Here is a 15,650-nt window from a genome sequence, read left to right on the forward strand (position 1 = left end):
TAAAGTTTGACTTTTGTCTTTTCTTCTAATTGACATAATAAATTGTCTCTTCAATATTACTTTAAACTGATATCTGGTGAGTACTAACACTTTTCATGTAATGCTTACAATAATTAAAGTGAAAAATGCAAAGGGCAATAACTCCAAAAGTATGCAAAGACTGTTATGGTTCTTAAACAAAGCACATTACTCAAAAAGATCTATATCTGTGAAGTTTCAAATTAATATCTCCAGTACTTTTTAAGCTTATGATCAAGACAAAAATTAAGCATAGAGAAGTAAAAAATGGCAATAAACCCCAAATCATGCAATAAAAAGTTATGGTTCCTTGGCATTGTAACTTCTCATAAATGAGATTTAGTTATATGTGGAGTTTAAAATTATTGTCTCTAACATCTTTTGTGCTATGCTTTCAGAGGCTTTATATCTATTGTAAAAATTAATGTGTGAAAAGTAAATAAGTCATAATGTCTGATAAATTTCTTACAATCAGGATAAGTAAATACTAGCTAGTAAAATACTGCATCCTCTAAGATTTAACAACACAGCATACATCTCAGATCTGATAAAACTACTGCCCTCTTATCTAGTAATCTATGAATGGGGGTTAATAGTTTACTCATGCTGACCAGAATGTTCCATTTGATTATTTTGGGAGAGGCAACATTATACATGTTTTTATGTAGAATTTGTCTTAAAATAGCATGCTAAATTATCTTTCAAAAGCTTATTTCTACTCAATCTATTTTAGGTATTAGATATAGTTATACAATCAAATGAATGTAAAAAATAAAATGATGGGTGCTATGGTTTTTGGAAAATCCCTCACAATTTAAAATTATAATGGACTGTCCATGCAGTTACACCGTTGTAAAGTTTGAATTCAAAGGAATTGAGGTCAGTTAAAGCTTGCAAACACAAAGGAAATTATTGATATTGTAGCAATTCTGGAGATATTTTGTTTAAAATGTAAGGGTGCATATTTTTGATTTCTCAAAGAAAACATTTAAAGTCTTATTAGTGTGGTAAATAGAAATGAGAAGTTTTAACTGAAGTGTGAATGTGTAGACAAGAAGATAAACAGCAGAATCATTCCCAGTCAAAGTTTCAGGTAAACAACTTTTACATACAATAATTATTGTTATTTATGCAGAAACGGTTTAGTTTTTTGACAGTAAAAATATGAAGTGGTATTGTATAAAATTGTGTTTTATATTCGTTTTGTTTGTAACTTGACTAAAAAGAAAGCTGCATGTACAATGTACATATAAAGAATGTAGGAATATAAAGAATGTAGGAAGATCTTCATCATTTCTTAAATACAATATGTTAGAAATTTTAAGTTTGAGAACAAAATTATAGAAATTAATCAGTAAGTACAATATCATTATGTACAATAATACATCAATCAAACTATAGATAACCTGAGGTACTTATTACTACAACTTTCATGCTATAAACAATTTTCCTTGTGTGTCACATGTGGAGCAGATTAACAGTAACTGATTTATTATTAAGTTTCATTCCTTCATTGTTGTAATTCAGCTTTCATGGTGCAGTAGATAATTATATAACCATAACTAGACAGTCTAGAGTAACATGCTATTAGGAGAATGACAGTTCATAACAGAAACAGCATTAAATAAGAATTATTATTTTGCAGACACAAAGCAATGAGGAGCAGCCTGGAGCAACACATTTGATCTTCAGTGGCTTTACAAAGGTATCTTGTTAATTCAAAGTTATTTTAGAATTAATAGGAAAAAAGTGTCACAGTACCCAATAAGACACTTTTCAGTTCTTGATACATATAACTATTAGTCACTATTTACAAACCTACTTTAATTCAAACTCTTTATGACACTTTAATTTGCATTTACATTTTGTTTTACAAATTTTAGAGTTTTTGTACATTTTAGCTTGAAAATTTTATCAAATATTTATCCTGATGAAGGTTCGTTAAGAACTGAAACTGGAAGATTATTAATTACTCAACCTGCACTGGTGTTGATGTGTTGTATTTCTTTATTTCTTTCTTATTTTAAAATTTTAGAGTTGTATACATATACCAAGGTCTTATAAAAGTGTTTCATTTTCTGTCTTTACATATTAGATATTGATAATCATTTTCTGTCTTTACTTATTTGATATTGTTAATCATATTTTAGGACCAAGTGATGGCAGAACTGAAGCCATATGCCTCAAAAGAGAAAGGTACAACAAGGCTCTTCAGAATGCTATTCAATATAGAAGAGATTAAAGGCCGCTCATTGTTTGGTATGAGGAAAGGGAACAGAGAGTCTGACGCCAGACCTTCTTGTGCAGACAAGGCAAAACTTAAGTTCTTGGAAGGTAACTAATGAACTGAATGAAAATATCATTTTTGATTCTGCGTATATTTTCTGCCTTGGAGTAAATAAGAAAAGTCTGATTCTTCCACGTCTGCAGTGCTGTTTTTTAAAGTGTTTTAATCATATCTATGCACTCAAATTGAATATAGAAATATCCAATAGTCATATAAAAATGTAAGCTTATGTTTTTAATTATTGTATTAATCATTCATAATTTTTTTTGTTTTAGATTGTGCGCTCGAAAAGTTGCCGACAACCTAAAGGACTGAACTCAAACCGTCCAGGAATAGCAAGATAAACTGAAGAAAATAAATGGACTAATGTTTTGCTATTTTTGAGACAATATATAATTTCATATGGAAACATTAAAAAGGATTATTTTTAAAATTTGTTTGTTTCCAATTTAGGGTACAGGGTGACTTTAAAGCAGTTTCCAGCTATTGCCACCCACAAGGTGGAAAATTTCTGAAAGGGTGAAAATAGGTGGCATTTAGTGGAAACTGAATTTGCCACTATCTGGTGGCAAAATGGTGGAAAAGTGTCTAAATACTCCACCAATTTTCCACCCTTATGGTGGCAAAAGGTGGAAATAAGTGGCATTTGGTGGAAAATAAGTTTGCCACTCAATGGTGGCATAATGGTGGAAATTTGTCTAAATACTCCACCAATTTTCCACCATTATGGTGGCAATAAGTGAAAACAAGTGGCATCTAGTGGAAAATGAGTTTGCCACCCTAAGGTGGCATAATGGTGGCATTATGGTGAAAGTTTGTCTAAATACTCCACCAATTTTCCACTCATTGGTGGCATTTAGTGTAAAAAAGGTGGAATTAACTGGAAAATTATATAACATCAGTCCTGCTCAAATTTTTCATCATTTTCATGATTTGGGTGGCGTTTTGGTGGCGTTTTGGTGGCATTATTGGTGGAAAATTGTCTAAATACTCCACCATTGAAAAGGGTGGCATTTTAGTGGCAAATCTAGGGACACAGCCTCAAATTCAAAACAGAATATTTTAAATCATAATGACCACTTTAACTTAAGAAGGTGGCGCGATAGCTCAGTTGGTTAGACCACAAACTGTCACTCCTGAGGTCCCAGGTTCTATCATGGGTATCACTATTGGGATTTTTCTAGAGATCCTTTCAGTGTTTCCCACTTACCTAAATGTGTACTGGTAAGAAATCCAGGTAATCCTCGCTTTTATCAGTGCTATACACTGGGCATGTAAAAGAACCAAGGCATGAAGGGGTCTATTCAATAGAGCTAGGGACTGGCTCCCGGATTTCCTTGTATCTCATAGCTGTCACTGAAGTCAAAGAGTCATGTCTAAATCCCCTCGAGGGATTTGACATTAATGGAAGATAAATAGATAGATAGAGAAAAAAAATGTGTTGACGAGTGATCTAGAGTTGTTCTATTGTAAGACAGTTTCAACAACTATTTAAGAATTAATTGTTTTACATGATTAATTTTATTTATATTTTCACATTTGTTATTTTCAGGGGATCTGCTATTGCAAAAATAGTGGGACAAAATGTTGTGGAGAAATCAGACATATTTGAGACAAGGGTCAACATGTACATGTATGAAGAGAATTTTGAAGGCAGGAAACTCACAGAAGTCGTTAATGAAAAACATGAGAATGTTAAGTACCTGCCTGGGGTGAAATTACCAGAAAATGTGGTATGTTTTAAAATGGACATATATCTATGCATTTAAAAATACTTTAATATTGTTCTAGTGTCTTGCATCCCTGGCAAAAACCTTCTCAGAGAGAAATTGAAAAAGTCCATTAGGTCAGCAGCCTATTGCGCCATATCAGAATACAATAACACAAGCAGTGTCACTAATTTTTCTGTATATGTATCTTAGAATGGAAATCCCTACAACAACATAGGCTACATGATTAATTTACCTCATCCTTCAAATATAAAGACCAAGTAATTGCAGTGGACAAAAGCAGCCTTATCCCCATCTAGAAACCTGAACTTTAATATCTTGAACCAACTACTCTAACTCCACCTTCTCATTAACTTTAATTAAGGCTATGAAATTCCCTACTGCCATCTTTAAAATCTAGACCCAGTCTTGGAATTTTCTCTTTGAGACTGGTTGTTGGTATTCTATAAATTTTTGCTTGCTTTTTGTATTAACAGTGTTACAAGTGTACAATGAAATTATACTTATTGTTACTGTCTATTACTATTCATAAGACATTTCAATCTTTACAAACTGTTTCCCAACTATTAGCTTATTATACCAATCATAATTGGAGAAAGTTGTAACATACAGATGTAGGTTTATTAACGTTAATATCCTTCACAGCTGAGTGGTGTAACTTAAGTGGAAGAGTTGGTCCTTACTTGTGGAGGTTAGATGATTTGTACTGAGAAAAAAAATCTAGGAACACTGGTTCAGGACTTTGCTTTCCATAATAAGACACAAACCAGAGTATAAACCTTGTTTAAATCTGGACCAACAAACTTGATCCTGATTGACAAATAGTTAAGTCTATAAGCTGAAGCTGACCTTGTTTATCAGTCGTCGAAATCTTAAAAATTTTATAAGTCTGCATGTATATTATTTTGATTAACATGTTGTTTGTTTTACTACAAAATGTGGTAATTTATATTTAAAACTTTGTTTATTAAATTTTATAAATTCACACAGGTAGCTATGCCAGATCTTGTTGAGGCGTGTAAAGGTGCAGATATTCTGATATTTGTAATGCCACATCAGTTTGTTAGACAAACATGTAAAACCATGCAAGAACATATCAAAGACTCTGCTCTAGCTGTGTCATTAATTAAGGGTATGTTTTATCTTCTTTTGTTTTTTATGCCCACACAGGGGGGGGGGGGGGGGGGGGGGGAAGGGAGGATGGTTGCTATTCAGTCATTACTAATTATGAACATTTTCCCTAAAAATGTAAAAATGTTTCGTCCAGAATGAAACACAGACAGGTCTATATATTTTTGTTTCAATGTTAGTGAAATTTTACTTGTTCAATGTAATTCATTGTTTTGGGCAAACCATTAAATATTTTACTCACTAAAATTGACAGATATTTTCAAAGCAATTATTGAGATAAAGTCTTTTTTTCAGTTTAAATCAATGAAAGTTTTGATTTAATTGATTAGTTTAAATTTTCAAATGGTGACCGACACGTTTAGAAGGATAATGCCTTTTGCAATAATTTCAAAGCAGTTTACTTTGTCATTGTAGGGTTTCGATAAAGCCCCGGATGGTAAACCAGGTATTGCTATGATCTCCAACATGATAGAAGAAATACTAGGTATAGATTGTGCCGTGCTGATGGGGGCTAATCTCGCCCCAGAGGTCGCTGATGAACAGTTTTGTGAGGCTACTATAGGTAACGAATTCAATTTATGTTCATACTGTTGTATTTCAAAATAAGCCATGTTTAAGCCAATTATGACTTGAAAATTTTACACCTTGTGCCTGGCTACAAGTTTGATTTCCACTCATTATGGTGTTTCATACAGTCCATATTCAGGTCAGAAAGGTAGACTTTTTGAATATTGTGGTATTTGTTTATTTGTTTTAACCTTGTAAGGAGGGTTTTAGAAAGTGCTTTTTTAACTTAAATATTATAAGATACAGTATGACCTTTGTAGAGCAACACCATTGGGTGACAAAGATTATAATTGTTGCCGAGAGAGGTTAAATATATTTCAGTCCATCCACTTAAGCTCAATAGGGAGGGCATCAGATTTGTAATCCAGGAGGTGCTGGTTAGATCCTGAGTGTAGGCAAAATTTTACTGTGACAATTGACTGCTGAAATTGAGTCTGATTGATAGATCTCCATGTGTACTTTTGTAAACAAGTACATTGTGGAAATTTTTTTTTGTAATCCACTTATCTGATGGTTTGAATAAGTTAGAGGAGGCTTATGTAGGGATCTGTGGATGGTAGTTTGTTTCTCCTTGCTGATTCATAATTCATGTGGGATAAGAAGTCCATCACTTGTTCTAACACAATTTTATTGTAAAGTCTTACTTTTGGAAGAATTGATACTGTTGCTGTAAAGATGTTGAACTGTTCTACAATGGTTTCACTGGGTATCAAAACTTGACATAATTTAATCATCATTTCTGTAAACCTTAACTGATATTTTCTATTTTACTAATTACATTGCCTTTGCTTACAATGTAACATAAAGAAAAAAAAACAGGTACTGAAAAGCCTTTAAAAATCAGGTGATGAAAGTAAGGCAGCAATAATGGTATAATTATGTTAAAAATTAAAACAAACAAGGCAACAACAATTTCGTTGTCAATTAAACAAAAATCGGCCAGCAACTTTGGCATTATTTTAAAATATTAAAGAAATAACATATTAAGCAATGGCTTCATTAGTGAATTAAAAGAGAGGATTGAAAACAATAAATATTACCATTGTTCCAAGAAAAGATTTGAGACTTTATTGCATGTTTTTTTATCTGTATTACAGGTTGTAAGAATTTAGCAGAGGGTGAAATACTAAAAAATTTGTTTGAGAAACCATATTTTAGATGTTCTATATGTATGGATGTAGAAACTATTGAAATGTGTGGTGCTTTAAAGGTAATCTTTGATTTTTTTTTCTGAAAGGCTCATTATTGTCCAAATTGGAAAAAATTTAAGCCTGACTTTATAAAGAAAAGGTATAAAAAAGGTTCTGTACTTGCTTTGGTGCTGGCATCTAACTTTGGTTAGTTTTTGTGTGCAGTTGAAACTTCACACACTAACTTGAGAGCATAAAAGGGAGGTCACTGTCCAAGGCCCATAACTCTTACATGATTTTGACAGAATTTTGGCCCTTTTTGAACTTTCTATATTATCCAGGCTCGTTTTATATCAAGCACTGAGAATAGTTGAGCACGCTGTCATACTCAAAGCTCTTGTTGTGATTGAAAGCTGTTACTTACTCGTAACATACATACTGGTAATAAGCATCTTACAAGTTTTAAATCTCTCATTAAAACATTATGAAAATCATGTTTGCCTTTTTTTTCAGAAGAAAAATTATATTCATTTCTTAGCCTGTGGGAAAATGATCTGTTTTTTTTCTAGATTACACACATGTGTTGTGTTGTGTTGTAAAAAAATATTGAACAATTTTTGTGTCACAACCATTAAATGTATTGTATTTGACCTATTAAGTAAATAACTAAATAACTAAAACTCAAACTTGTTTTTTCTTAACAAATAAATTAAATAGGTCAATTAACCTTTCTAAAAGATGGCAAACAATGAGATATCACACAATATTTTATTGAATAATATGACAAATTATTCATGTCTCAGGTTTATATTGCAATACAAGGAATATTATTGACCACTTCATTATTTTTGGTAAACAAATCATTACATGTACCTTATGAAAATTTACTTACAGAATGTGGTTGGTATAGGGGCTGGTATTGTAGACGGTATGGGGCTCGGACATAATACCAAGGCAGCAGTGATACGACTTGGTCTCATGGAAATGGTCAAATTCGGAGAAATGTTTATAAAAGGTACACTAAAAACTAATATTTTTTAAAAAGTTAAGATGGATGAAATTTAACAAAAAGTAGCTGAACTTTTCAAACAAATGTAGGGCTATCCTTCTCACCCCAGCAGCATTTGCATTGACCTTTCGGTAAGTTTGAGGTTTTGCATGCAAATTCTTTTGTCATTAAAATCTGAAGATATTTCTTTGACAATTCTCATGTCTTGCAAATCATTTACATAACTCTAGCTTGGAAATTTTACCTCTTTAATAACTTAGACAAAATTGTTTGTTATGCCCCCACAATGTGGGAGCATATAGCGTTGCACTTGTCCGTCCGTCCGTCAATCCGTCAGTCAGTCAGTCCGTCCGTCCGTACGTCCCAAAATCTTGTGAACGCAACTCCTCTTAAACCGGATGGCAGATTTTGCTTAAACTTACAGGGATGAACAACCTTAATGTGTAGATGGTAGTAAAGGAAGGAATTTTCGCTGCGACCAAATTTAACAGAATTATGGCCCTTTGTTGATTTTTTCACTAGATACTATGTAGAAATTTTGTGAACGCAACTCCTCTTAAACCGGTTGGCAGATTTTGCTTAAACTTACAGGGATGAACAACCTTAATGTGTAGATGGTAGTAAAAGAAGGAATTTTTGCTGCGACCAAATTTAACAGAATTATGGCCCTTTGTTGATTTTTTCACAATATACTATGTAGAAATTTTGTGAACGCAACTCCTCTTAAACCGGATGGCAGATTTTGCTTAAACTTACAGGGATGAACAACCTTAAGTTGTAGATGGTAGTAAAGGAAGGAATTTTTGCTGTGACCAAATTTAACAGAATTATGGCCCTTTATTGATTTTTTCATTATATACTATGTAGAAATTTTGTGAATGCAACTCTTCTTAAACCGGATGGCAGATTTTGCTTAAACTTATAGGGATGAACAACCTTTATGTGTAGATGGCAGTAAAGGAAGGAATTTTTGCTGCAACCAAATTTAACAGAATTATGGCCCTTTGTTGATTTTTTCATTATATACTTTGTAGAAATTTTGTGAACGTAACTCCTCTTAAACCAGATGGCAGATTTTGCTTAAACTTCCAGGGATGAACAACCTTAATGTGTAGATGTTAGTAAAGGAAAGAATTTTTGCTGCGACCAAATTTAACAGAATTATGGCCCTTTGTTGATTTTTTGTCCAAAAAATATTTGACCTAGAGTCATAAGATTGACAGAACAGTGGCGTGTGGGGGCATCCGTGTCCTATGGACACATTTCTAGTTTCTTATGTTTTGCATACAGACTCATACTAGTATCTTATTAGTAGTTGAAAATTCACATTTGTCTTTAAGATAATGATGATACCTCTTTATGAACTTAAAGGAACACCACTGAGGTCCAAAATCATAGAAACATAAAATTTTAATTTCGTACATATATCAGCTGGGGCACTTAAAAGAAATTATTTGAAATATACTTAGAAATGTCTTGAAAAGCGGTATTTGTATCCTTCTTAGCCTGATTTGAGTGAATAAACAGTTTGAAATTTTGCACACAAGTTATTGGTATAGACCTACATCAAATGAAACATTAATCTCGAAAAAATTATTTCTAGGCCTGCCATGTCAAAAATCCTCAGTGGAGTCCCTTTAAAAAAATTCTGGTTTAGCTTTTTGGTTTAAGTTTGGTGTACATGTAGTTCTGGTTATACTATGAAGCAGTGAGAATAAGTCACGGGTGTTGTTTGGCAGACAGCTCTTGTTTATCATACCTTACCTACATTACAGGTAGTCAGGAAGTAACATTTTTTGAGAGTTGTGGAGTTGCAGATCTGGTCGCCACTTGTCATGGTGGACGAAACCGAATGTTGGGTGAACTTGTTATCAAATCTGACAAGGTATAAATTTCTCTTGATGTTGTTATTTGAAAAATAATATATAATTGCATGACTTGTGTATTCTACCTTTTGTATGTGGTATGACAATTATGAACTGTTTGGTATTTTGGAAATAATTAGATGTTCAACATTTAGTAGTATTTTTCATTACAATAAACAAATTAACTTATGGTTTTGAGCAAAAGAAGATTTGGTTTTTGACCAATGTCCATATTGAAACAGAAGTTGGAATATTACATTTTACTTTATTAGCAAAACACTACCTTACATGTATTTGTTTTAAGAAAAAAAGTGATATCTTAATAGGGACTTTCCATATATTGCATGCAATTGGAAATGCCAAGTGTTATGCTCTTGTATATTTGCTTGGTGCATGAAGCCTGAAATTTGTTCAACATCTATGTTTGTGTTGATAAATTTACTTTTTCAAAAAAAAGAAAAAAAAAAGAAGAAATATTTCAGTATTTATACAATTTATAACTCCAGTTTTTGTACTCCAATAAAATATTTGGTGAAGCATATAACCGTTGGTTTGTGTCCCGTCACATTTTCATTTATTGACTGACGTCATAGATATTTATTTGTTTGAACCTTTTATAAACATCTACCTTAGATTGGGATTAAGGATAATTAGGTTAAAGTCAAAGTCACTGTGGTTAAAAATAGATTTTCATGCTTTTCTTTTATTATAGTAAAGGTACCGTTTTAGTTTTGTTAAAGCAACGTCAGTGAGCAGTCCCAAGTGCTCATTGCTCCCAAGGGATCTCTTCTTTCCCAAAATTTTTACCGACATTCTTGTTTTTACATGAAATTTTAATGTTTGATATATTTTAGTTTATTTTCATATTCTAATTTTTTTAAAGGACCGGCCGAATTGGGTAAACCTCTGGTATTTCACTACTCATGTTTTGATTTTGAAGTTTGATTAATATTCACCTGGTTGATTAAAGAGAGTGACCATTTTAATATCTTAAAAACATTTTAATCGAGAAATTTTCACTCAGGTTAGCTGGAAGAATTATTTATGTAATCCCACTTTTTCATAGTAAGTATAATTTTGATGATGATGGCTAATTTATTGGAATCAACATTCCTTTCCCTTATCAAATTGTTTTTAGTTCAACAAATTGTATATAATCATATCATTTAATATGATATTCTTAATACTGAGAAATTGACATGTGAAATGGTTACTCTCTTTGGTGTTTGAAATTTAATCTTTCAAAAACTTACACCCACCATCTATTCTAGAAAATAGAAAAAAGGAAGTTACCTTTTATCCCAAAGACTTAGTAGTATGGTATGATAGTGAGTCTTTAAACCATGAAGGTTGCAATATCTTAGACAATTTTCTCATCTGTGAAATTATTTTAACTATTTCCTGCTAAATTGTTAATGTCCTTTTCCTTGTGTTAAATTTTGACTTGGTATAATGCTGAGATTAGAGATTTCAGTATCTAAATGCAAATGTTAACTTTTGATGTGCTGGAAATGAAAGCAATAAGCCTTTGTCTCCAGTATAGAGCTAAGCCAATTAAATTTGACTTTTTCTATTTTAAACAAACTTTTTAATGCCTTCTGTTTAAAGTGAATAGAAAGTACAGAAATTTTCAAGTTATATTGTTATTTTTTTCATTGGTGGTTCGACCAAGATGCTTGGTTAGTACTGGTGCACAGAATCTTTCTCCACTATAGCTGAATATTAGATTGTAACAGTGATAGTTTAACTTAAAACCTAACTCCACCCAAAAGTTTATTACTTCCCTTCTCTCAGTAGACTCTCATTTCAGTCAGTATTGGGTTTGATGGTGTTTAAATGACATAAATTCTTAAATAGCACATTGTGAAAACTAAAAAACTACATTTCAAAAAGATTTTAGATTCATATACTGCAAAATCATTATTATATGTGGTGCACTTAATGAAATAAACTAGAATTCATTCCTTAATGAAAAAAACTAGAGTTGATTCCTTAATGAAATAAACTAGAATTCATTCGTTAATGAAATAAACTAGAATTCATTCCTTAATGAAATAAATTAGAATTCATTCCTTAATGAAATAAACTAGAATTCATTCCTTAATGAAATAAACTAGAATTCATTCCTTAATGAAATAAAATAGAATTCTTTAATTATAAAAGATAGATACAATGTAGATGCATATTCAATAACAGACTAAAACATTCATTTACATTCTTCTGTTGAATATCTTTAAATTGATAAAACTGATCAAATATATCCTTTTGCATTTACAATAACAAGTTTCCTTGTAGACAAAAAGTGCTATTCATAATTATATATTGAAAACATTTTTTCTCCGTATATGATTTTCTATATAATTGATAAATTAAGCCTTTCACAATCTATATGATCTGACGATAATGAAGGCAATGAAAAGGTTTTGTATAATTTTTAGCACTACACAATTTTATATTCCAAATGGTCCTATGTGGCATTCATTTGATATTTGATAGGTTTGTTTTAACAAGCTTTTAAAATTGAGTTACCATAATTATGTAGAACTATGTGCCTTGATTCAGTTAAAAAGGCAATTTTTGTACATTTAACATTAATAATATATTTCATTGTTTTGTTTGTTCACTGTAAAACATTATTTCAGATTTATTTTAGAATATTATTTCAGATTCAGTTTCAAACATTATTTCAGGTTCAAGTAAAAAAAAACAACAACATTTTATAGGTTAAATTTATTCCAGGTTTAGGTTTATAATGTTGTTTCAGGTTTTTTTTTTTGTACACTATCGGCCATATTAATCACAATGCAATTGTTAAAATGGCCAAATTGGCTCGATATTATGCAGATTTGCTAAATAAAAACAGAAACTGAACTGATTTAACATGATATCAGAATTGCATTAGAATAATCACCTTGTGTTCTATATAAAGCATTAGGTGTATGGATCTGTAAGTCTGTTTCAAGTAAAGAAAGAAGTATTTTTTTCCATGACAGTTTTACTGAAGACAGTATATCTGATGTTACTCATGCCTTTGGATAATGATTCAGGTGATTGACATGTGTAGATATTGAATGCAGAAAATTAGGTTCTGAATCCAGTACCATTATATATACTGCCAGCACGTAAATAGTGATACCTTGGGACATAACCCAATCAAATGTTTGTTTTGTTAGTTTTGACTGGTTGTATGGCGCACCAACACAATTTAAGTCATATGGTGCCTAAACAGGAAAAGATGATTTTTGCTAACCTTGTGTGTAACAAACTTAAAGCAACACAATGGGTCAAAATTATCCTACCTGCTGGAGTAGACTTCAGTAATTTGAACCTATTTTTGCCTCTTACATTTAAGCAGGGATAAATGGTGGCTGCAATTCTGATACCTCTACCCGTAAAGGCACGCTATCAGCCACAATGGAGATGTGATAATAAAAGTTTTGTTTTCTGTTTACAGACTATTAAAGATTTAGAGAAAGAAATACTGAGAGGACAGAGTTTCCAAGGACCTTTGGTGGCTCAAGAGATTCACGAAGTTCTTAAAGAAAGGGGTATAGTCGATGAGTAAGTTATTGCCCTATATGATTTGACTTATGTAACTACAAATAAGTATTTAGATATGTAAAGCCAACAAAACTTCTCTTGACAGAAGATTTGAAGATATTGGAGATGGCAAAAAAGATAACTGAAACTTGTGCTCTGCAGACCAGCTGCCGATGACCTGACGAAAGCCGAGGGTAGTGGCCGTACAAAGAAGGTAGAGACAATGAGGAAGGGTGTGTGAGGCTTTCTCCTGCTTTTCATATTACCTCTAGCTACAGGATAATACTCAGTGGAAATTGCATCCACCTGTTTAAAGAGTTAATTTTGAAGTGGTGATAATTTATCTCCATGCAATTTCCAGGGAGTATTAGCCAAAGTTATGAATTTTGAGCCAAAAGTAGGTCACTGCATGGCGGTCAATGAGGTTACCCAAGACAATATGAAAAGGAGGTAGCCCTGAAAAGTACTGTTATGCTGCAAATGGCCTGCCTTTCAATCCAACACTGTGCTAGGGCGCCACACACTCTAGCGTCTTCCCTACCTACTTTATAGGGCCACTCTCTGCAGCTGAAGTCAGGACATTGGCAGCAGAATACTGATGAATTACATTGAAGGTTTCAAGCTACACATATTTAGATGAGGGTACAAATTCTCAAACATTCCATGTACATAGAGTATAGAAAATGTATAAGTAATCAAAGTCTTTGATAGGCTTTGCATGACATTGGCAGCGGAATACTAATGAATTACATTAAAGGTTTCAAGCTTCACATAGCCAGATGAGGGTACAAATTCTCAAACATTCTATGTACATAGGGTATAGGAAATGTATAAACAATCCAACTCTTTGATAGGCTTTGCATGTTTGATACCAACTCAAATATGATAGAATTTACCATTTTATTGTGTTTATATACATTCTATTTCCATGAACATACATTTTGATTGAAGTATGAAACTAGGGACATGCTGCTTCAAGAAGAATCAGATGCCTTGCTGCCTTGGTATTTTTCATTGAATAATTTTACCATTTGTGTATCTATTTTTTGTTTTTCATTATTTAATGCCATCTAAAATTTCTATCTACAGGATTTAATAATTTCCTATTTATGAATCTACACTTTCATTTCGAAGGTATAGAACCTGTCAATGGGGTTTCAATAAGTGTACCATTTTGTAAATTTATACTTTCAGTTTCCCATTGTTTAATGCCATCTACAGAATCTGTCAACGTGAAATTCCTCCGAGTGATTTTATAGATTGTCTTCGATCACATCCGGAACACATGGACTGAACAGAACAGAATAGAACATAACAGAATGGTACATTAAAGAGATTAGTGACATTGAAGCAAAGACTAATTAGAAACCCATCAAGCTTTTAGGAACATCCAGTGTTATACATACATTCACTCACAAATTGCATGAGCTTGAAAAGTAATATTCAAGGAGACCAAACATGGCTTAAATTCCAATTAAAATTAAAGCTGTGGATCAATATAATGCTTTGAATAGTTGAGATATTTTTTGTTTTGCTTTGTTTGAAAAAGATAATTGGATTGACTTAGTCAACATTTAAATATAGTTAAATATTTCATTTCTATCACAAAGATGTTTCTGTTTTTCAAAGTTTGCAATAAGTAGCATTGCATTGAGAAGACAATTAATACAACAGAAATATTCATATAATTTATAATATATCACAGGAACTTGATGTTTAATCTATAAATCACAAGATACGCATTTATAAGAAAATAAAGCCCTTATCTCTATTAATTTATAGAGCTATATTTTGTCATAAATGTAAAATTTGTGATTTACTGTTTAAATATCACATTTCCATGCATTTATCTAGAAAAATGTGAATTAAACTACTGTAGTTGTTCATCATTTTCAGAAAATTTGCAAGAAAGGACATCTTTGTTTCAACTTTCTAGTGTAATTTTTTAGTCCAGATTCAGATTAATGGAAACTATATTGATGTATACAGTTTGCGATAAGATACGTTCTTATCTGTTGTAAATATATATTTTATAATTAAAATAGGAATAGTATGTTTTAAGAAGATGTTTTTATATTTATCTATTTTATATTCTATATGTTGTAGCATAAACTTGTGTGTTTCCCTTTTATCTGGACATCTATTTATATGCATAAGTTAATAGGAAAGCATGTACTAGTATGTGTCAAAACAAAATACAAAAGAACAAAATCTGTAAATGAATCAATTTAACAGTAACATTATGAAATAGTGTCTAGATTTGGAGCCGACAAGTGGTTTTATTTTGTTAATGTGGCTATGCATAATAGCTTGATTTGTTTGAACGCAGTGCTGGGATAGTCATTAGTGGTGTTTTGTTTTTGTTTCTCAACC

General features: G+C 31.8%; 2 protein-coding genes across 3 annotated transcripts; both read left to right on the top strand.

The window, feature by feature from the left end:
• The first annotated feature begins 222 nt into the window (after positions 1 to 222).
• Positions 223 to 3,020, top strand: LOC132736309 (uncharacterized). Its single transcript, XM_060723412.1, has 4 exons — positions 223 to 1,111; positions 1,664 to 1,723; positions 2,169 to 2,352; positions 2,581 to 3,020. The coding sequence occupies exons 1-4, from the start codon at positions 1,061 to 1,063 to the stop codon at positions 2,610 to 2,612; spliced, it is 327 nt and encodes a 108-aa protein (XP_060579395.1). The 5' UTR covers positions 223 to 1,060; the 3' UTR covers positions 2,613 to 3,020.
• Positions 3,021 to 3,801: 781 nt separating this feature from the next.
• LOC132736310 (glycerol-3-phosphate dehydrogenase [NAD(+)], cytoplasmic-like) lies at positions 3,802 to 15,450 on the top strand. Of its 2 annotated transcripts, XM_060723414.1 has the most exons (9): positions 3,802 to 4,038; positions 5,026 to 5,164; positions 5,579 to 5,728; positions 6,831 to 6,943; positions 7,758 to 7,878; positions 9,648 to 9,757; positions 10,621 to 10,635; positions 13,192 to 13,298; positions 14,472 to 15,450. In XM_060723414.1, the coding sequence occupies exons 1-9, from the start codon at positions 3,817 to 3,819 to the stop codon at positions 14,569 to 14,571; spliced, it is 1,077 nt and encodes a 358-aa protein (XP_060579397.1). In that variant the 5' UTR covers positions 3,802 to 3,816; the 3' UTR covers positions 14,572 to 15,450. The 2 variants fall into 2 exon arrangements, with proteins under 2 accessions (XP_060579397.1, XP_060579398.1); XM_060723415.1 differs by lacking the exon at positions 10,621 to 10,635.
• The last annotated feature ends 200 nt before the right edge of the window (positions 15,451 to 15,650 follow it).

The sequence above is a fragment of the Ruditapes philippinarum genome, unplaced genomic scaffold (genome assembly GCF_026571515.1).
Source record: "Ruditapes philippinarum isolate M1 unplaced genomic scaffold, ASM2657151v2 ctg1026_1_1_1_1, whole genome shotgun sequence".
Classification (NCBI taxonomy): domain Eukaryota; kingdom Metazoa; phylum Mollusca; class Bivalvia; order Venerida; family Veneridae; genus Ruditapes; species Ruditapes philippinarum.

Bases quoted from the DNA above. Each gene is read 5' to 3' on its own strand.
- LOC132736309 (XM_060723412.1), top strand. From the start codon at position 1,061: ATGTGTAGACAAGAAGATAAACAGCAGAATCATTCCCAGTCAAAGTTT. The intron at 1,112-1,663 runs GTAAACAACTTT...ATTATTTTGCAG, and splicing joins ATTCCCAGTCAAAGTTTCAG to ACACAAAGCAATGAGGAGCA. The intron at 1,724-2,168 runs GTATCTTGTTAA...ATCATATTTTAG, and splicing joins TCTTCAGTGGCTTTACAAAG to GACCAAGTGATGGCAGAACT.
- LOC132736310 (XM_060723414.1), top strand. From the start codon at position 3,817: ATGATTAATTTTATTTATATTTTCACATTTGTTATTTTCAGGGGATCT. The intron at 5,165-5,578 runs AGGGTATGTTTT...CTTTGTCATTGT, and splicing joins TCTAGCTGTGTCATTAATTA to AGGGTTTCGATAAAGCCCCG. The intron at 6,944-7,757 runs GTAATCTTTGAT...ATTTACTTACAG, and splicing joins AAATGTGTGGTGCTTTAAAG to AATGTGGTTGGTATAGGGGC.